At 60.5% G+C, this 20,042-nt stretch overlaps 2 protein-coding genes across 3 annotated transcripts in view; both read right to left on the reverse strand.

Moving 5' to 3' along the window:
* Positions 1 to 28: 28 nt before the first annotated feature.
* On the reverse strand, positions 29 to 3,355 carry LOC125628657 (uncharacterized). Its single transcript, XM_048833907.2, has 3 exons — positions 2,848 to 3,355; positions 2,098 to 2,155; positions 29 to 901 (listed from the first exon to the last, which is right to left on the reverse strand). The coding sequence occupies exons 1-3, from the start codon at positions 3,115 to 3,117 to the stop codon at positions 177 to 179; spliced, it is 1,053 nt and encodes a 350-aa protein (XP_048689864.2). The 5' UTR covers positions 3,118 to 3,355; the 3' UTR covers positions 29 to 176.
* Positions 3,356 to 6,094: 2,739 nt separating this feature from the next.
* Positions 6,095 to 20,042, reverse strand: part of NLGN2 (neuroligin 2) — a 29,596-nt gene continuing 15,648 nt past the window's right edge. For both annotated transcript variants that reach the window (XM_048833838.2, XM_048833837.2), the window contains 4 exons: positions 17,600 to 17,749; positions 16,808 to 16,993; positions 14,934 to 15,723; positions 6,095 to 13,974 (listed from right to left, as the gene is read on the reverse strand). In XM_048833838.2, the coding sequence (XP_048689795.2) occupies positions 13,140 to 13,974; positions 14,934 to 15,723; positions 16,808 to 16,993; positions 17,600 to 17,749 (1,961 nt within the window). In that variant the 3' untranslated portion in view covers positions 6,095 to 13,139. The remainder of the gene's footprint in view (positions 13,975 to 14,933; positions 15,724 to 16,807; positions 16,994 to 17,599; positions 17,750 to 20,042) is intronic.

The following is a 20,042-nucleotide window of genomic DNA, read 5'->3' on the forward strand; positions in this document are numbered from 1 at the left end:
GTGGGTTAGAGCAGGGGGAGCTGGGAGCCAGGACTCCTGGGTTCTCTCCCGGGCTCCGGGAGGGGAGTGGGGTCGAGTGGTTAGAGCAGGGGGCTGGGGCCAGGCACCCACCAGTGCTACGTGGCTTTACTCTTTATTTTCCAAGCTGGGGCAGGGGGGAGAGCAGGCCCCGCACTTTAGCCCACTTGGTTCCAGTTCCAGTGGGGCTCCTTGAGGGGCCGGTAGACCCAGTCCTGCATGGAGGGCTCCTGCACTTTGAAATACCGGGCGCGGCCACTGGGTAGCGCCTGCTTTTCCGCTGCCCCCTCCTCGGTGGTGTCGGTGGCCAGGTCCCGGCTCTGCCTGGCGCCCCCTGCTGGCCTCCCCGCGCTCTCCTTCCAGCGCAGCTCCCGGCGCCCGGGCGATGGGTCGCGGCTGCCAGGCGGCGTCTCCGGGTGGACTGGGTAGATGTAGACCTTGGTGGGCCGCTGATGCTGGGATTCGGCCCCCGACAAGACCAGCTCCTCCCGGCTGGTGGGGCGGAACCGGACCCCGGGTACCGGGCGGGCGTCGGTGCCGCGGGAGACGGTGGCCGGGCGCAGTTTGGGCTGGCTGGCATAGCGGGGCAGGGCAGAGGAGGCCGACGCGGCCCGGGGGCAGGTGCAGTTATGGTAGGGCCCCAGGGCGTTGGGGCGGTGCCGAGGTGCGTCGTGGAGGCCCCGCGGGGGCTCACGGTCGTGCCGGGGCGGGTCCCGGTGCAGGTTGACGTCCATGGTGAGCCGCATGGGTTCCCAGGGGCAGAGCCGAGGCAGGGGCAGCTCCCAGGGAGGGGAGCGCCGGTGACGGGGAGAGATGGGGCTCGGGTTGTGCGTCGGGCAACGGGGCTTCCGGATGGTGGCGTCGGGCGGCGGGGATGGAGGTGCTGTGAGGGCGAGAAAGAAAGAAAGAAGTAATGAGAAAGAAAGAAAGAAAGGAAAGAAATGAGTGAGAAAGAAACAAAGAAAGATAGAAAGAAAGAATGGATTAGAAAGAAAGAAAGAAAGAAAGAAAGAAAGAAAGAAAGAGTTAATGAGAAAGAAAGAAAGAAAGAAATGAGTGAGAAAGAAACAAAGAAAGATAGAAAGAAAGAATGGATTAGAAAGAAAGAAAGAAAGAGTAAATGAGAAAGAAAGAAAGAAATGAGTGAGAAAGAAACAAAGAAAGATAGAAAGAAAGAATGGATTAGAAAGAAAGAAAGAGTTAATGAGAAAGAAAGAAAGAAAGGAAAGAAATGAGTGAGAAAGAAACAAAGAAAGATAGAAAGAAAGAATGGATTAGAAAGAAAGAAAGAAAGAAAGAAAGAGTTAATGAGAAAGAAAGAAAGAAATGAGTGAGAAAGAAACAAAGAAAGATAGAAAGAAAGAATGGATTAGAAAGAAAGAAAGAAAGAGTTAATGAGAAAGAAAGAAAGAAAGAAATGAGTGAGAAAGAAACAAAGAAAGATAGAAAGAAAGAATGGATTAGAAAGAAAGAAAGAAAGAAAGAAATGAGTGAGAAAGAAACAAAGAAAGATAGAAAGAAAGAATGGATTAATAAGAAAGAAAGAAAGAAAGAAAGAAAGAAATGAGTGAGAAAGAAACAAAGAAAGATAGAAAGAAAGAATGGATTAATAAGAAAGAAAGAAAGAGTTAATGAGAAAGGAAGAAAGAAAGAAATTAACTAAATGAGAAAGAAAGAAATGAATGAGAAAAGAAAGAAAGAAAGGAGTGAGAAAAAGAAAGAAAGAAAGAAAGAAGTGAGAAAAGAAAGAAAGGATTAATGAGAAAGGAAGAAAGAAAGAAAGGAGTGAGAAAAAGAAAGAAATGGATTAAATGAGAAAGAAAGAAAGAAAACGGATTAAGGAGAAAGAAAGAAAGGGCTGAATGGGGGAAGCAGGAAAGGGCTGAATGGGGAAGCCGCAAGCCAGGGATGAGCTGGACCCACACCCGAGTCCCTTCCCTGTGGGGCGTAGGAGGCGAGCAGGGCCCCCCTTCCAGTCTAGTCCCCCCCTTCCACCTCCCAGGCTCTCACCCCCCAGCCCTCCCCCAGGGAGGGCCCCCCCATCACAGAACCGCCCCTCCCCCCTGCTCCCCAACTTACCCTTGGGCACAAAAAAGCCTCCGAGCCCCGTGAGCAGCCTCCAGAGCTGGTGGCAGATCTGGGGAGCGGAGCAGGGGACAGGTTGAGCGCGGGGAAATGCAGCCGCCTCTGGGGTGGAGCAGCGACAACCATCTCCCCCGCCCCCTGCCCCACCGCGCCCCCTAGCGCCGCCCTGGGGCCAGCCCTGCCTGCCAGGGGAGAGCGCCCCCTACTGAGCCCCCCGTCCCGCTCCCTGCCCCCCAGCGCCCCCTAGCGCCGCCCTGGGGCCAGCCCCGCCTGCTGGGGGAGAGCGTCCCCCGCCCCGCCCCCTGCCCCACAGCGCCCCCTAGCGCCGCCATGGGGCCAGCCCTGCCTGCCAGGGGAGAGCGCCCCCTACTGAGCCCCCCGCCCCGCTCCCTGCCCCCCAGCGCCCCCTAGCGCCGCCCTGGGGCCAGCCCCGCCTGCCGGGGGAGAGCGTCCCCCGCCCCGCCCCCTGCCCCACAGCGCCCCCTAGCGCCGCCATGGGGCCAGCCCCGCCTGCCGGGGGAGAGCGCCCCCTGCCGAGCCCCCCGCCCCGCTCCCTGCCCCCCAGCGCCCCCTAGCGCCGCCCTGGGGCCAGCCCCGCCTGCCGGGGGAGAGCGTCCCCCGCCCCCTGCCCCCCAGCGCCCCCTAGCGCCGCCATGGGGCCAGCCCCGCCTGCCGGGGGAGAGCGCCCCCTGCCGAGCCCCCCGCCCCGCTCCCTGCCCCCCAGCGCCCCCTAGCGCCGCCCACCACCGTCACGATCTTCAGGACGACCTGCCCCAGCAGGGTGAGCGCCACCAGGAGGAGGACCGTGTCCTGAACGTCCAGGCAGCAGGGGCCGGAGATGGGGCACCGGGGGCAGGGGGTCTCCCCCATCGGAGAGGGGGTGGGGCCGGGAGCCTGCGAGCCGGGCCCTGCATCCCTGCCCCCCACCCTGCCGGCACAGCTGACTGGGGAGCGCGGGGCGGGGGGAGGCGGGGGGCCCCGGCCCGGAACATTGTGATGCAGTTCCCGGGGCATCCTGCAGGGGGAGGCAGAGCCGCCATTGTGACACGCGGGCACGTGCTGCCCCCTACTGGTGTCGATGTGTCTGAGCGTCCAGCCGGCCCCAGGGCGGGGACTGGCTGCCTCAGTGGGGCGGGGAAGGGGGCCGAGGTCTCACCCTGCAGGAGGTGGGGGGCAGGGGTGTCCCACAATGCAGGAGACACTCCAGGGATTTGCCACCAGAGGGCTCCAGGACCCTACAGAGGATCCCCTGGCTCCCTGCTCCCCCTGCCCTAACCCCCCAGGTCCCCACTCCCCTCCCAGAGCCGGGGAGCGAACCCAGGAGTCCTGGCTCCCAGCCCCCCCGCCCGAACCCCCCAGCCCCCCACTCCCCTCCCAGAGCCGGGGAGCGAACCTAGGAGTCCTGGCTTCCAGCCCCCCCTGCTCTCACCCCCCAGCCCCCCACTCCTCTCCCAGAGCTAGCCAGAGAACCCAGGAGTCCTGGCTCCCAACCCCCCTGCCCTAACCCCCCAGACCCCCCCCCCCACTCCTCTCCCAGAGCCGGGGAGCGAACCCAGGAGTCCTGGCTCCCAGCCCCCCCTGCCCGAACCCCCCAGACCCCCCACTCCTCTCCCAGAGCCGGGGAGCGAACCCAGGAGTCCTGGCTCCCAACCCCCCTGCCCTAACCCCCCAGCCCCCCACTCCTCTTCCGGAGCCGGGGAGAGAAGCAGGGTGGGGGAGGAGTGAGGGGCGCAGGGGACCCCCCCGGGGGCGGGGTCCCGGGGGCTGGAGCCAGGGCTGGAAGCTGCCGACTCGGGGCCCCTGGGAACTGGGGCGCGCCGGAGTGAAGCGAGAACGAAATTCGGTGTGAACCAGGGCGAGGGGGAACGACCCGCTGCCGTGTTCGGCGCTGCCGCCCCGCCCCAGAGGTGGCCGCATCTCGGCGCCGGGCTCCCCGCCCCCCCCCGCAATGCAGGGTGAGCTCGTGGACCACAGCGTTGCCATGGTTACCTCCGCCAACCCCCCCCCGGCGAATCCCCCCCCGCCCCCTTCAGCTGGGATTCGCGCAGGCGGCTCCGTGTGACAGGGGCAGGGGGCTATTTATAAATCCCCCCCCAGCCCCGCCGGTGCCCCCCCCTCCCGACCCGCAGCCCCCTGCCCCCCCCAGCCCCGCCGGTGCCCCCCCCTCCCGATCCGCAGCCCCCTGCCCCCCCCAGCCCCGCCGGTGCCCCCCCTCCCGACCCGCAGCCCCCTGCCCCCCCCAGCCCCGCCGGTGCCCCCCCACTCCCGACCCGGAGACCCCTGCCCCCCCCAGCCCCGCCGGTGCCCCCCCACTCCCGACCCGGAGCCCCCTGCCCCCCCCAGCCCCGCCGGTGCCCCCCCACTCCCGACCCGGAGCCCCCTGCCCCCCCCCAGCCCCGCCGGTGCCCCCCACTCCCGACCCGGAGCCCCCTCATTCCCGACCCAGAGCCCCCTGCCCCCCCAGCCCCGCCGGTGCCCCCCACTCCCGACCTGCAGCCCCCTGCCCCCCAGCCCTGCCCCCCAGCTCTATCGGGGCCCCCCACTCCCGCCCCGCAGCCCCCTGCCAGCCCAGCGCCGAGCTGTGGGTGGGGAATGCAGCCAGGAATGCCATGCAGCTGCTTCTGGGCTGGAGCATCTGTGAGACAAGCCCGTCCCCTGTCCTGCCCCCTGCCCCCCAGCGCCCCCCCACAACCCCAGTTCGCGTCCCTCCCTCCTGCTCCTGCATCACCAGGGCCGGGATCTTGCACCGTTGGCAGAAATATCTAGGTCAGCGCCGAGCTCTGCGGCTCCTCGCAGTGATTAGGGGGGGGGGCCGCGGGGGGGGGGGAGAAGTGTCCTGGATTCCTGTGCCCCCCCCCCCCGCAAACACACAGCGCCCCCTGCTGGGAGAGGCTTGGACTGGAGTAGCCAGGAATTGCCCCTGCAAGGGGGAAGGCTAGGAGCCAGGACTCCTGGGTTCTCTCCCCGGCTCTGGGAGGGCAGTGGGGGCTGGTGGGTTAGAGCTGGGGGGGGGGGCTGGGAGCCAGGACTCCTGGGTTCTCTCCCTGGCTCTGGGAGGGCAGTGGGGGCTGGTGGGTTAGAGCTGGGGGGGCTGGGAGCCAGGACTCCTGGGTTCTGTTACTGTAACTCCCCTCCCTTTCCTCTTCCTGTAGGAGGCAGATCAGCTGATTTCGGGGAGAACAAGGCAGCGGCGGGGGGGCTGGGTCTGTCCCCCACCCCCCACCCAAGGAGCCCAGGAAACCTCAGAGGTGTCTTGCTGAGATGGATGATTCCCAGCCTCCCCCTCCTCCGGAGAAGTGGGGGGCAATGAGACTCCGCCCCACAGGCCTCCAAGCCCAGTATGATGCGCCCCCTAGAGGGGACAGGCCCCGTGCCCCATTCCCAGCCCCCCTGAGCCAGCCAGGCCCCTGTGTTGTGGGTTGGGGGTGGGGGCTGTGACCCACAATCACTTTCAGATCTGAGACTTGGGGTGACGACAGTGGTGGGGGGGGGGTAAGGAGGAGCCGGGGGTCAAGGAAAGCCGTGGGGGTGGGGCAGTGGGTCAGGGGAGGACGTGGGAGGTGGCATGAAGGGAAGGGGGGAATGGGAGGGTGGGGTTGGGGAGAGGAGCAGTGGGAGGTTGGGGAAGGGGGTTGGTAAGTGGGGGTCCAGGGGGGCAGGTGAGGGTGGCTGGGAGGTGGTGGTGCCGGGGGGCTAGGAGGGGAGGGTCCAGGGGTGTGAGGGGGTGTCTGGGAGGCTGGGGACCTTCGGGGGGCATTGGAAAGTGGCAGGGAGTTGGGGGACCCCAAAGGAGGTGGGGGCCCCAGTGGGGATGCGAGAGGGTGGCTGGGAGGTGGGGTACCCGGGCCGGGGCTGGGAAGGACGTCCAGGAGTTGGGGTCCCCAAGGGAGGTGGGGGCCCTGGTGGCCCAGGGGAGGATGGCTGGGAAGTGGGGGACCCCGAGGAAGGTGGGGGGGCCCTGGTGGGGTGGGGTCACTGCAAGCCGAGTCGGTTAAACTTTTTTGGTTTTATATTTACAATAAGTTTCATTTCTTGCAATGTTTTAAAAATGTGTACAGCTCCCTGCGCCCCACGGCTCCGCCCCCACGCCCCACGGCTCCGCCCCCCACGGTCCGCGCTGGCGGGGGTGGGCGGCGGAGACACGAACCGTACAGTCCCTGCAAAACAAACAAAAAAAGGTCCCTTTGTCGTGTCTCTCGTCTCCCTCGATCCTGGTTTGGGGGCGGGGGGGTGTCCAAAGTCTCGGGGTCTCTTGCTGGCGGGGGGGTGGAGGGGGCCGACTGGGGTGTCCCCCCAAAATAGCTCCTCCTCCCTGGAGTCTCAGGAATAAAAATAGACACTCTGAATCCTGGTGGGGAGGCCCTGGCGAGGGGCGGAGGGGTTGGCATTCCTGGCGGCCATCTTGGTTGTAGGCCGAGGAGGACGGCCATCTTGGCAGTAGGCCGGGGAAGGGGTTGCCGTGGTAGCCATCTTGACGGTAGGCCAGGCAAAGGGCTGGGGCAGTGGCCATGATGGCGGCCGGCCGGCCAGGGAAAGGCCCCCCTCCCCCCCCGGCAGCCATGTTGAACGTGAGAATGACAAGAGCCCATCGGCGGCCATCTTTGATGGGAGACCAAGGACGGCCCGCGGGGGGCTGGATTGGCCTTTGAGGGGGCCGCGAGGCCCACAGCCGGCCAGAAATGCGCCGCGGGCAGCCAGGTTGGCTGTTCACTCAGGAAGGGCCCCCTCCCCACCGGCAGCCATCTTGGAGTTAGGAAAAGGAAGTCCCTCATTGGCGGCCATCTTGGAATTCAGAACACTGCCCGGCCTCGGCCATCTTGGGTTTGAGAAACAGGGCCCCCATCTGTGATCGCAGCGTACAAGTGGCCCATCTTGGATTGCACCGCCCAGGCAGCCATCTTGGATTTTGGCACACTGGTGGCCAACTTGGATTTCACCGCAGTGGGAGCCATCTTGGATTTCAGGCCAGGGGCAGCCATCTTGGAATTCAACACCCTGGCTGCCCTCTGGGGTTCGACCCCCTTGGTGGCCATCTTGGATTTCACTGCCTGGGTAACCATCTTGGATTTCACCACCCTGGTGACCCTCTGGGGTTTGGGCCCCATTGGTGGCCATCTTGGATTTCACCACCCTGGCGACCCTCTGGGGTTTGGGTCCCATTGGTGGCCATCTTGGATTTCACTGCCCGGGCAGCCATCTTGGATTTCACCACCCTGGGGACTCTCTGGGGTTTGGGCCCCATTGGTGGCCATCTTGGATTTCACCTCCCGGGCAGCCATCTTGGATTTCACCACCCTGGCGACCCTCTGGGGTTTGGGCCCCATTGGTGGCCATCTTGGATTTCACCGCCTGGGCAGCCATCTTGGATTTCCAAACCGAACGAGTGCCGTGTCCGGCAAAGACAGGACCGCTGGGCGTGCAAGAGCGGAACGGGGGGGCAGTAAGTGTCATTTGGCACCAGCATAAGGCCATGGCCGGGGGGGGGGGGGGGGGGTCGGTCGGGAGCGTGCCGTCGGGATGCCGGAAAAGCAGCTGAATTCAGCTCTGGGGTAGATGGCACCAGGCCCAGCCAACCCCCTCCAGAAAAAAACAACCCCCACCTCTGCTGAAAACAGACCCCCCCCCTCCGGCCACCCCAAAAGTTGCTGAGTTTGGCACAAGTTTCACAAACTGGATTGAACAAACGAAATCCCCGCTGGAGAGGTATTAACCCCCCCTGCCCGCCCCCCCAGCCAACGGGAAGCAAAGAGAGACAGGCGGGGGAGGCGAACACCACTGTGCTCCTTAGACGGAGGCGTTCGCCCCCCTCCTGGTCCCCGTCTGCTCTCGGGCTGTCTCTGGTCGGCGCCAGGGCGGAGAGGGACGGGAAGGGGCGCTGGGAGGCGGGCGTCGGGGGTCCCCGGGTACCGCGCCTCCATCTCGCAGCCCAGCATGGGAGGTGGAGAGAGGGGGAGACCTGGAGATGGGAAGGAAAGAAAGACGTGTATGGGGGGGGGGTTTACCTAGAGAGAGATGGTAATGCACAGATATTCATGGGGAGGGCTGGCTGGCTGGCTAGCTAGATAGAGGAATGGGTGTATGGATAGAGAGAAGGGGTGGATGGGGATAGATGGATGGATGGATAGATAGATAGATAGATAGATAGATAGATAGAGGGGGTGGATGGAGAAAGATAGATAGAGGGGGTGGATGGGGATAGACGGGGGGGTGGAGATAGATAGACGGTGTGACGAAGGGGGGCTGTTCTTAATGTTCTCTCTGAATGCTGTAGGGGTGCCTCAGTTTCCCCTCAGCATTTCTTAAGTCTCGAGGTGGTGGGATAAGGGGGGGGTGTGATTGTTGCCGAGCCCTGGGGGGCCAGTGCCCCTCAAAGTGGACCCAGCTGAGGGGTCCTGTTCTCTGCACCTACAAGCTCTGTGTTAGATCATGTTCCTGTCGTCTAATAAACCTTCTGTGTTACTGGCTGGCTGAGAGTCCCGTCTGACTGCGGAGTTGGGGGGCAGGACCCTCTGGCTGCCCCAGGACCCCACCCGGGTGGACTCGCTGCGGGAAGCGCACGGAGGGGCAGGGGAGGCTGGTTGCTCCGAGGTCAGACCCAGGAAGGTGGAAGTTGTGTGAGCTGGGTGTCCTGCAGACAGGCTGCTCCCAGAGAGGAGACTCCCCAGAGTCCTGCCTGGCTTCGTAGGGAGCAGTTCCAGAGCATGGCCTGGGGACTCCATGACCCATAGATAGAGAGAGGGGGTGTATAGGGATAGATAGATAGAGGGGGGTGTATAGGGATGGACAGATAGAACAGAAGAACGTAAGAACGGCCCTACTGGCTCAGACCAAAGGTCCATCCAGCCCAGCGTCCTGTCTGCTGACAGTGGCCAATGCCAGGTGCCCCAGAGGGAAGGAACAGAACAGGGAATCATCAAGTGATCCATCCCGTCGACCATTCCCAGTTGCTGGCAAGTAGAGGCTAGGGACACCATCCCTGCCCAGCCTGGCTAATAGCCATTGATGGACCTGTCCTCCAGGAACTTATCTAGTTCTTTGTTGAACCCTGTTATAGTCTTGGCCTTCACAACATCCCCTGGCGAGGAGTTCCCCAGGTTGACTGTGCGTTGTGGGAAGAAATACTTCCTTTTATTTGTTTTAAACCTGCTGTCTATTCGTTTCATTGAGTGACCCCCCAAGTTCTTGTGTTATGAGAAGGAGTAAATAACACATCCTTCTTTAGTTTCTCTACACCAGTCATGATTTTAGAGACCTCCGCAATGGCCTTATTGTCCTTGATTGCTCCTTTAGCACCTCGATCATCCAGGGGCCCCACTTGTTGTTTAGCAGCTTCCTGCTTCTGATGTACTTAAAATTTTTTTTTGCTATTACTTTCTGAGTCTTTGGCTAGCTGTCCCTCCAATTCTTTTTTGGCCTTCCTAATGGTATTTACACACTTCATTTGCCAGTGTTTATGCTCCTTTCTGGAGTGGGCTGTAGCTCACGAAAGCTTCTGCTCAAATAAATTGGTTAGTCTCTAAGGTGCCACAAGTCCTCCTGTTCTTTTCTCACTAGGATTTAACTTCCACTTTTTAAAGGATGCCTCTCTGCCTCTCACTGCTTCGTCTACTGGTTTAGCCAGGTGGCTCTTTTTGGGTTTTCTTACTCATTTTTTTAGTTTGGGGTGTACATTTAAGTTGAGCCTCTAATTAGGGTGATAGAGAAATAGATGGATAGAGGGGGTGGATGGGGAGGGAGGTAGAGCGAGAGAGCGAGAGAGAGAGCGCGAGATGTAGGGGGACGGACGGACAGACCGGTAGATATGTATGGGGATTCGTGGATAGACAGGTAGATATGTACGGGGACGGACGGACAGACCGGTAGATATGTACGGGGATTCATGGATAGACAGGTAGATATGTACGGGGACGGATGGACAGACAGACAGATATGTACGGGGATTCGTGGATAGACAGGTAGATATGTACGGGGACGGACGGACAGACAGACAGATATGTACGGGGATTCGTGGATGGACAGGTAGATATGTACCAGGACGGACAGACAGACAGGTGGCTATGTACCGGGATGGACGGACAGACAGGTAGATATGTATGGGGATGCATGGATAGACAGGTAGATATGTACGGGGATGGACAGACAGACCGGTAGATATGTACCGGGATGGATGGACGGACACACAGATAGATATGTACGGGGATGCGTGGATAGACAGGTAGATATGTACGGGGATGGATGGACAGACAGGTAGATATGTACGGGGATGGACAAACAGACAGGTAGATATGTACCGGGGCGGACGGACAGACCGGTAGATATGTACCGGGGCGGACGGACAGACAGGTAGAGAGATATGTGCGTACAATGCCAACAGATGGCTCGAAAGAGCTGATGGGGGGCTAGCTCAGGGCTCCAACATAGGTTAACCTTTCTTTGATCCGTGGGGGTCTTATACCCACCTTCACCCCCAAACACAGCTCCCCTCTCCCCCTGCAGACTGCCCCCCAGCAACTGCCCTCCCTCGGAGACACCCCTCTATGGGGGTAGCTGGCGATTCACAGCCCCCTTCCCCCTCCCGCAGGCGATACAAATATCCCCCAGGTTGTTTGGCACTTTTTCATTTGTTCGTTCCCTCGTTTCTGGGGCAGGGGCAGAGGTGGGGGGAAGCTGGGGATTTGGCACCGACAGTCAGCGAGCGGCAACGAGAGAAGGGGAAAACGAGCCAGCGGAGGAAGAGAGAGAGGCCTGGGAGGAAGAACAGAAGGAAAAAGCATGTAGCGGAGGAGTGGAGAGGAGACTCTTGGCCGGCTGGAAAGAGTGAAGGAAAAAGTGGCCGGCGGAGATAGAGATGGGGAGAGGGGTTAAGGGAATAGATCAATTCCATCCCATCTGCTTTTTCCCTCCTTTCGTTCTTTTTTCTCATTCCTTTCTTTTTTGTGTCACCGTTTTTCTTTATCGGGATTGGAACATGCAACGCGCCTGGTTTTTTGTTGTTTTTTTTAAAACAATTTTCCCATTCCACCCCTCCCCCCCCACAAAAAATGTCTCTTAGTTGTTAAAAAAAAATTACGACCCCCCCCCCGCATTCCTGACCCTCCCCAACCCCGAAAAAAACTGAATCTCGAGTCGTCGTTACATTCAAAGTTTGGCTTGGAAAAAAATCGAGTTGAATTCCCCCCCCACGAAAAAAAACAATTTCCAGGTGTAACTTTCCCCCGTTTCTGGCCTCTGTGGGGCAGGTGGTTTCCTCTCCAATAGTGGTGGGTGGGTGGATGCGGGGGGGGCTGGCTTCTCGGTCATGAGTGAAGAACTGTTGGCTTCTCTCAAACGTCCTGGACTACCAATGCCACACCAGGAAAGACGCTGGTTCCTTCGCCTTACGCCCCAAAGGACTGAAGAACGGTTGGGTTCCATTCAACACCACTCTGGGTAGAGTTTTGAGCATCTCCATAATCCAGCCGAGACGAACCATGGGCAGTCGGCCTCTCTCCAAAGCCGTCTGGTGCAGATACGACATTGGGAAAACCGTTGAGCGTCTCCATAATCCAGCCGAGATGAACCATGGGCAGTCGGCCTCTCTCCAAAGCCATCTGGTGCAGATACGATGTTGGGAAAACCGTTGAGCGTCTCCATAATCCAGCCGAGACGAACCATGGGCAGTCGGCCTCTCTCCAACGCCGTCCGGTGCAGATACTATGTTAGGAAAACCAATGAGCGTCTCCATAATCCAGCCGAGACGAACCATGGGCAGTCGGCCTCTCTCCAAAGCCGTCTGGTGCAGATACAACTTTGGGAAAACCATTCAGCGTCTCCATAATCAAGCCGAGAGGAACCATGGGCAGTTGGCCTCTCTCCAAAGCCGTCTGGTGCAGATACGACTTTGGGAAAACCGTTGGGCGTCTCCATAATCAAGCCGAGAGGAACCATGGGCAGTTGGCCTCTCTCCAAAGCCGTCCGGTGCAGATACGACGTTGGGAAAATCATTGAGCGTCTCCATAATGCAGCCGAGACGAACCATGGGCAGTCGGCCTCCCTCCAACGCCGTCCGGTGCAGATACGATGTTGGGAAAATGGTTGAGCGTCTCCATCCTCCAGCCAAGATGAGCGAAAAAGGGGTCAGTGGCTCTCCAACACTGTACAGTTCCGGTGCTACCTTGGGAAGGGCGTTCCCACCACCCGTCCACGAGGAGTGAGGGATGGTCGGTTTTCCTCCGACACCTTTCAGAGCTGATACAACGTTGGGAAGAGTGTTGGGTGTGTCTCCACCATCCGCCCAAGATGAGTGAAAGATGGTCGCTTTCCGCTCCAACATCTTCCGTTGCTGATACTGCGTTGGAAAGGACATTGGGGGTCTCCGCTATCCATCCAAGAGGAACCAAGGACGGACGGCACCTCTCCAACACCCTCCCGTGCTGTTGCCAGATGAGGAAGGGTGTTGGCACCCGCATCATCCATTCAAGATGAATTAATAACAGTCGGTTTTTCTCCAGTGCCGAGACCGTGTCGGGAAGGACGCTGGACGTCTCTATCCTCTGTCGAAGAGGAGCAAAGGATTGGGTGGTTCTTTCCAACACTCCCCAATGCTCCTACCCTGTTCGTGAAGGGCATCGGGCCTCTCTGCTGTCCCCCAAGGTGAACGAAGGATGGACGGTCCCTCTCCAATGCCCCCTTGCTCCCCAGTGCTGACACCGCATTGGGAAGGGTGCCGGGCACCTCCGCCGATGAGCAAAGTACGGTCGGTTTCCCTCCAGTGCCAAGACCCCACCATCCGTCCGAAAGGAACCAGTCGATTCTCATCGTGTGTGGGAGACCTCCTCCTTCGAGCTTGGCCCGCAGATCCCCTTCCTTAATTATTGTATAAAAGAACCCCCCCACCCCAAAAGCCCCGACTGCGCGGCACACAAAAGATGCCTCGTCTCCCTTTCTTTCCCCCCCACCCCTCCCGCCCCCCCGCGGTCAGGGGTCGGCGGCTGGGCAGAGAGGAAGGGCCCTGTCCCTTGGCCGCAATTTCCCCGTGGCTGGGGTGGGAGAGGCAACTATACCCGGGTGGTGGAGTGAGGGTGGGGCAGGGTGTTGTTGTGCCCGGTGGGGAAGGTGTTGAAAGGGTGCAGGGCCTGCATGCCCGTAATGGTACTGGGGATCATGGTAATGGTGTTGGGCGTCATGAGGGGCACGTCGTCCGGCGCCCGGCGCAGAGCCAGGGTGTAGTCCGGAGGGCAGGCCGGGCGCAGGATCTCGTGGGGTCTCAGCACCTCCAGGTCGTGAGCGTCGTGCTCCGAGTGTTTGATCTGCAGGGACATGAGCTCCTCCTCCTGGCCTCCGTGCACCAGGTCGTTGGCCGCGTTGCGCTGGGGGCTGGGGCGCCGGCCTCCCAGCACGCCCGCCCGCAGCTCGTGCCGCTTGTCCCGCTTGTAGTAGAGGGCGGCGAAGGCCAGGATGTTGAGGAAGAGCAAGGAGGCCCCCACGGCCACGGTGACGCTCAGCTCGGTGGAGTAGTCCCGCGAGTCCCCCGGGAAAGGGGCGTAGCGCCGGCGGTCGTCCGCCTCGTCCTCGTCCGGCGGCAGGGTGGGGAAGGGCCGGCGGGTGGTGCTGGGCCCCGCCCGGGAGCCGGGGGGCCAGCGGGTGCCGTAGGGCGGGACGCGGGTGGTGGTGGAGGTGTAGACGGGGTCGTGGAGGTGGTGGAGGTGGGGCACAAGCTCCAGCCAGAAAGCCACCTTGTTGGCCCGGTAGTTGTCCCGCACCCGGGGCTTGAGGCCGATGTGGAGGTATTGCTTGTCCTTGGTGTTGAACTTGGTCCACACCACCTCCTCGAAGCGGTTCGGCTTGGTGTGGATGAATTTGGTGTCCTGCGGCACTGGCTGGTTGGGGTCCCTGCAAGGAGGGGAGATGGGGTTATGGGGTGGGGGGGGAATCTGGCCCAGAGGCAACCGCGGGAGGGGGAGTGTTTCTAGGGGGCCTCAGGTCTTCAAGATGGATACGGGTGCAACACATTCCTCACTGCTATCTGCCCCACATCCATCCATTCCCCCCATCCATCCATCCCTCCCTCCCCACCCACCCATCCCACCGTCCATCCATCCATCCATCCCCTCCACGCATCCATCCCCCACCCACCCATCCGTCCGTCCGTCCATCCATCCCCTCATCCATCCACTCCACGCATCCGTCCGTCCGTCCATCCCCTCATCCATCCACTCCATGCATCCGTCCGTCCATCCATCCCCTCATCCATCCACTCCACGCATCCGTCCGTCCATCCATCCCCTCATCCATCCACTCCACGCATCCGTCCGTCCATCCATCCCCTCATCCATCCACTCCACGCATCCGTCCGTCCATCCATCCCTCCCTCCCCATCCGTCCATCCATCCATCCCCTCATCCACCCATCCATCCCTCCGCATCCATCCAGTCCACACATCCGTCCATCCATCCCCTCACCCACCCACCCATTTCCCCACCCCCATCCAGCCCCCTGCCCTCCCTCCCCAGCCCTCCCTCCACATCCATCCACTCCACGCATCCGTCCGTCCATCCCTCCCTCCCTGCCCATCCATCCGTCCATCTCCCCACCCCCACCCAGCCCCCCACCCTCCCTCCCATCCAGCCCCACATCCCTCATCTATTCCCACAACCACCCCCAGCTGTCCTTTCCCCGCACACCCCTGCCTCCCTCCTTCCCATTTATCCATCTGTCCCCATCCCTCCCGACCATTTGCTTACATCCCACCCGGCTTCTCCCCTATGCCCTATCCCAAGACTACCGGCCCCATGGCCCCTCCTTCTCTTCCCTCCCCGCTTGCCCCCCATGCCCCTCTGGGGCCCGCTCACCCCGTCTTGGCAAAGTTGGTCCAGTAGGTCATGACCACGGCGCTCAGCATGATGTCGTTCTTGGAGAAGTTGCAGGGGAAGAGGTCGGTGGCGCCGATCATGGGCACCCCGAAGACATAGGGGATTTCGTCCCCGTGGGCGGCGTCGGCCCACTCGGGCCGGGTGTCGGTCTGGCAGTGGTGGTAGAAGGTGTAGAAGTACACGGGGGACTGGTATTCGGCGTGGAGCTTGGCCGTGGCCACGGCCGGCGCCACCCACTGGTGGTCGGTGAAGAGCGCCAGCAGGGTCTTCCGCCGCATCTCCCCGTTGTCCCGGTCGGCCCAGTCCGTGTACATGAACTTGATGGTCTCCCGCAGGATGTCTTTCCCCTCGGGGTAGCCGTAGAGGTTGTCCACGAAGTTGGAGATGGTGAAGTCGAAGTAGCTGGCCGAAATCCCGTCTTCGTTCTCCATCGAGTCCTCCACGAATTTCAGCCCCTCGCCCTGGTTCACCCCGATCAGGATGTCGTAGTTGAGAAATTCCCCCTGCTGCATGAGGATCTCCGGGTCGTCCGGCACCACGTCCCCGTCCACCACTGGCCCGAAGGCGATGTGGTAACGGGCCGGCTGGATGTCCTGGTCGACCAGCTCCCGGTACGGCTTTCGGCGCAGGCAATCCACCGTCTCGCTGGTGTCCAGGTGGTCACAGCCCACCTTGGAGGCCAGCATGCGGGTGTATTTCAGGGGCTGGTAGTTGACGGACCAACTGGAGATGGCCGTGCCACTCTGAGCTATGGCCTTTTGAAAGAGACCTGTCGGGGAGGGAGAGAGGGTCAGAGAGAGCAAGAGGGGGAGATACGTGTGCTGTGGGGATCGGAGGGTGAATGGACGGAGGCCTGTATCTGGGGATAGATAGACAGATAGAAGGGGTGGATGGGGACAGATAGATAGATAGATAGGTAGAAGGTGTGGATGGGGACCGATAGATAGATAGATAGATATAGATGGGTGGATGAGGATAGATAGATCGATAGGGGGGTGTCTGGGGATGGATAGATAGATAGATAGAGGGGGTGGATGGGGATGGATGGATAGATAGATGGATGGATGGAGGGGGTGTCTGGGGATGGATGGATAGATGGATGGATATAGATGGGTGGATGGGGATAGATCGATAGAGGGGGTGTCTGGGGATAGATAGATAGATAGATGGAGGGGGTGTCTGGGGATGGATGGATGAATAGATAGATAGATAGAGAGGGTAGATGGGGATAGATGGATGGATGGATGGAGGGGGTGTCTGGGGATGGATGGATGGATGGATGGATGGATGGATAGATAGAAGGGGTGGATGGGGATGGATGGATGGATGGATAGATAGATAGATAGATAGGTAGAAGGTGTGGATGGGGACCGATAGATAGATAGATAGATATAGATGGGTGGATGAGGATAGATAGATCGATAGGGGGGTGTCTGGGGATGGATAGATAGATAGATAGAGGGGGTGGATGGGGATGGATGGATAGATATATAGATAGAGGGGGTGTCTGGGGATGGATGGATAGATGGATGGATATAGATGGGTGGATGGGGATAGATCGATAGAGGGGGTGTCTGGGGATAGATAGATAGATAGATAGATAGATGGAGGGGGTGTCTGGGGATGGATGGATGGATAGATAGATAGATAGAGAGGGTAGATGGGGATAGATGGATGGATGGATGGATGGAGGGGGTGTCTGGGGATGGATGGATGGATGGATGGATGGATGGATGGATAGATAGAAGGGGTGGATGGGGATGGATGGATGGATGGATAGATAGATAGATATAGCTGGCTCATGGGGGTGGGGAATGCGGCTTGGGGGCGGGGAGGAGGGGGGCAACTGGTACCTTCTGAGTGGTGGGACAGGATGAGGAGGTTGACGCAGGAGGCTCCGGCGCCGGACCCGAAGATGGTGATGCGTTCGGGGTCCCCCCCAAAGTGCCCGATGTTCTCGTTGAGCCACCGCAGGGCCTGGATCTGGTCCAAAAGCCCATAGTTCCCCTTGGCCGACTGGTCCCCGGTGCTCAGGAATCCTGAGGGGGTGGGGTTGGACACGGAGACCGGGGTTAGGAGTCGCTCCCCTGGGTCGCCAGCCGCCCCGCCCCAGAGGTGGCCGCATCTTGGCGCCGGGTGAGGGGTCCCCGGGGCACCAGCCGCCCCGCCCCAGAGGAAAGGTGACATTTGATTTCAACTGATTTCCGAGCACTTTGCCCGTCCCCCCCGTCCCCAATTAATGTCAACCCGAAACAGAAAAAAAAAAAAGTGGATAAAAAATTAATTCTCTCGCTCCCCGCAACCCCGAGGCCCCTCGTTAGCACTAATGAGGCCTCGCCAGTCATTCTCATCAGCTCTGGGTTCCCCCCCCCCGCCCCACCCCCTTTCACTGTAATTAAATATTCATTCCAGCCGCCGATCTGTAAATTTCACACGCTGGGCTCGGAGATTGGCGGTGGTGGGGGGGTATGGGACAAGGACATGCCCCCCCCCAACACACACACTGGGGGGGGCAATTCGAGGCTTCCTGCGTAGTTACCCCACCCCTGCTCCGCCGGCAGGATCCCGGTTGGGGGGGGTTGACACATGGGGGCAGGGGGCTGGGATCCCAGGGAGGGGGAGGGGCGGCTGGGGGGGGCCCTTACCCAGCACCCCTAGACGGTAGTTCATGGTGACGACGATGACGTTGCCATAGGCGGCCAGGACGCTGGCATCGAACATGTTCCCCGTCCCCTCCATGTAGGAGCCACCGTGCAGGAACAGCATCACTGGCTTCTTCCCGCTGTCCCGGATATCTGGGGGGGACGGGGATGGAGAGAAATGGGGGGCAGAGAGAGATCAGGGGGAGCAGAGAGAGAGAAATGGGGGACAGACAGAGATTGGGGGGAGCAGGGAGGGATCAGGGGGAGCAGAGATTGGTGGCAGAGAGAGAGGTTGGCGGCAGAGAGAGATTGGGGGAGCAGAGATTGGGGGCAGACAGAGAGTGGGGGGGACAGAGAGAAATGGGGGGAAGAGAGAGATCAGGGGACAGAGAGAGATCATGGGGAGCAGAGATCGGGGGGCAGAGAGAGAGATCGGGGGGCAGAGATTTGAGCAAAGAGAGATTGTGGGGAGCAGAGAGAGATCGGAGGGCACAGATTGGCGGCAGAGAGCAATCGGGGGGCAGAGCAAGATCGGGGGGCAGAGAGAGAGATCGGGGGGCAGAGAGAGGCAGTGTCACTCGAGGTGACTCCTGCCCCCCTGCCCGTGAGTCTGCCGATCCCCCCTCCACGCCCGTCCCTGGGGACCCCCCGGTGACGCCCCTTTCCCCAGGCCGGGGTGGAGGGGAGTCTGGAGGGATGGGGGGGTGTCTCTGGAAAGGGGGGATTGGCTGCTATGGGGCCTGGGTAGGGGTCAAATAGTCCTGCCCCCCCTTAAAAGACCCTAATAGGACCCCATTGCCCCCTGGCACCCTTGGTCACCCCCATTGCACCCCCCAGAGACCCCCTCTGCCCCCATCCCCCTATTAAACCCCCTCACACCATTTCAGACCCCCGACCCTTTCCCCAGGATCCCTCTCATTCCCTAACCCCCCATGCTCTCTGACCCCCATCCCTTCCCCTGCAGCCCCATGGGGGGGTCTCTGCCCCCCAACCTGTGCCTCCTGCCCCAGGACCCCCCCCACCCCTTCTGAACACCTCCCCCCACAGATGTGGAGCTGGGGGGGTCCTGAATGGGGTGGTGCTGTGGGAACGAGCCCTCCCCCAGTATGGTCCTGCCCCCTGCCTGTTATTGCTCCACCTCCCCAGTAGGGGGTAGCACTTTGCCCCCTGGGGGTGGGTCAGGGGGTCCCGGGTCTGACTGGCCAATGAGGTCAGAGGTTCCTGGGGGGGGCGGGGGTGAGAGGTTCCCAGCGGGTCACAGGTCAGAGAGGTCAATGGGGGGAGTCACAGATTCCTAGAGGTCAGAGGTCAATGCGGGTTAGGGGGTCAAAGAAATCCAATGGGTCAAAAGTTCATGGGGGGGACAAAGATCCCCAAGGGGCAGAGGTCAGAAAGGTTAATGGGGTCAGAGATTACAAATCATCGAGGATGGAGGGTCACTGGGGGTCAGAGGTCAAAGACTGGTGAGGTTCAGAGGTCACAGAGGCCAATGGGGGTCAGAGGTCAGAGCTCAGACCAGTCAATGTGGCAAAGGTCAGTGGGGGGTCAAAGGTCCCTGGGAGGTCAAAGGCCAGAAATGCTGGTGGGGTCATGGGTCAGAAAGGTCAGTGGGGGTCAGAGGTCAGAGCAGTCAAATGTGACAAGGATTCCGGGGGGGTCAGAGGTCAATGGAGGTCAGGGGCATCACTGGATTGGGGGTCAGAGGTTTCTGGAGGCCAGATGATCATCGGGTCAGGGGTCCCTGCTGGGGTCAGGAAAGGTCAAAGTTCAACAAGGTGCCCATGGTTTCCATGGAAGTCACAAGCGGGGGTGAAAGGTCAAAGGTCAGGGGATCCTGGCAGCCAGGACTCCCCCAGGTCAGAGGCCACCCCACCGTTCTACCCCGTTGCCATGGAAACATAAAAATTTCTCCCCCCCCCCCCCAAATTTTGGTTTCCTTTTCTAGGTCACATCCCGTCTCCATGGCAACCGGGGGCCTAATTAATTCTGTGCCAACGGAGAGCGTTAATTAGACGCAAGGAGGCCTTAATTAGCGCCTGCCGGGCCGCCCCTCCCCCCACCCTGTTTAAGATGGAGGAGGGGATGATGGGAACCCCTCGCACACTCATGGAGCCTGTCGCACGTGCACCCGAGCCGTCACACGCGCACCAGCCTTTTCGCACGCGTACAGAGCCTCCTTGCACCTTCGCCACACCGAGAGTTGCTCGCATGCTCACAGACCCTTTGCACACTCAGAGCCGCTCACACACTCGCTGAGTCCCTCGCACACACACACAGCTCCTGCCCAAGAGCCTTGCACACTTGTCAGTCCCCTTGCACATACACAGAGAGCCCCGTGCACACACAGAGCCTAACTTAACACACACACCTCAGACCCCGGCTTAAAACACAGAGACAGGGCCCGGCTTAACACACAGAGACACACAATTTAACACACACAAACACA

The sequence above is a fragment of the Caretta caretta genome, chromosome 28 (genome assembly GCF_965140235.1).
Source record: "Caretta caretta isolate rCarCar2 chromosome 28, rCarCar1.hap1, whole genome shotgun sequence".
Lineage (NCBI taxonomy): Eukaryota > Metazoa > Chordata > Testudines > Cheloniidae > Caretta > Caretta caretta.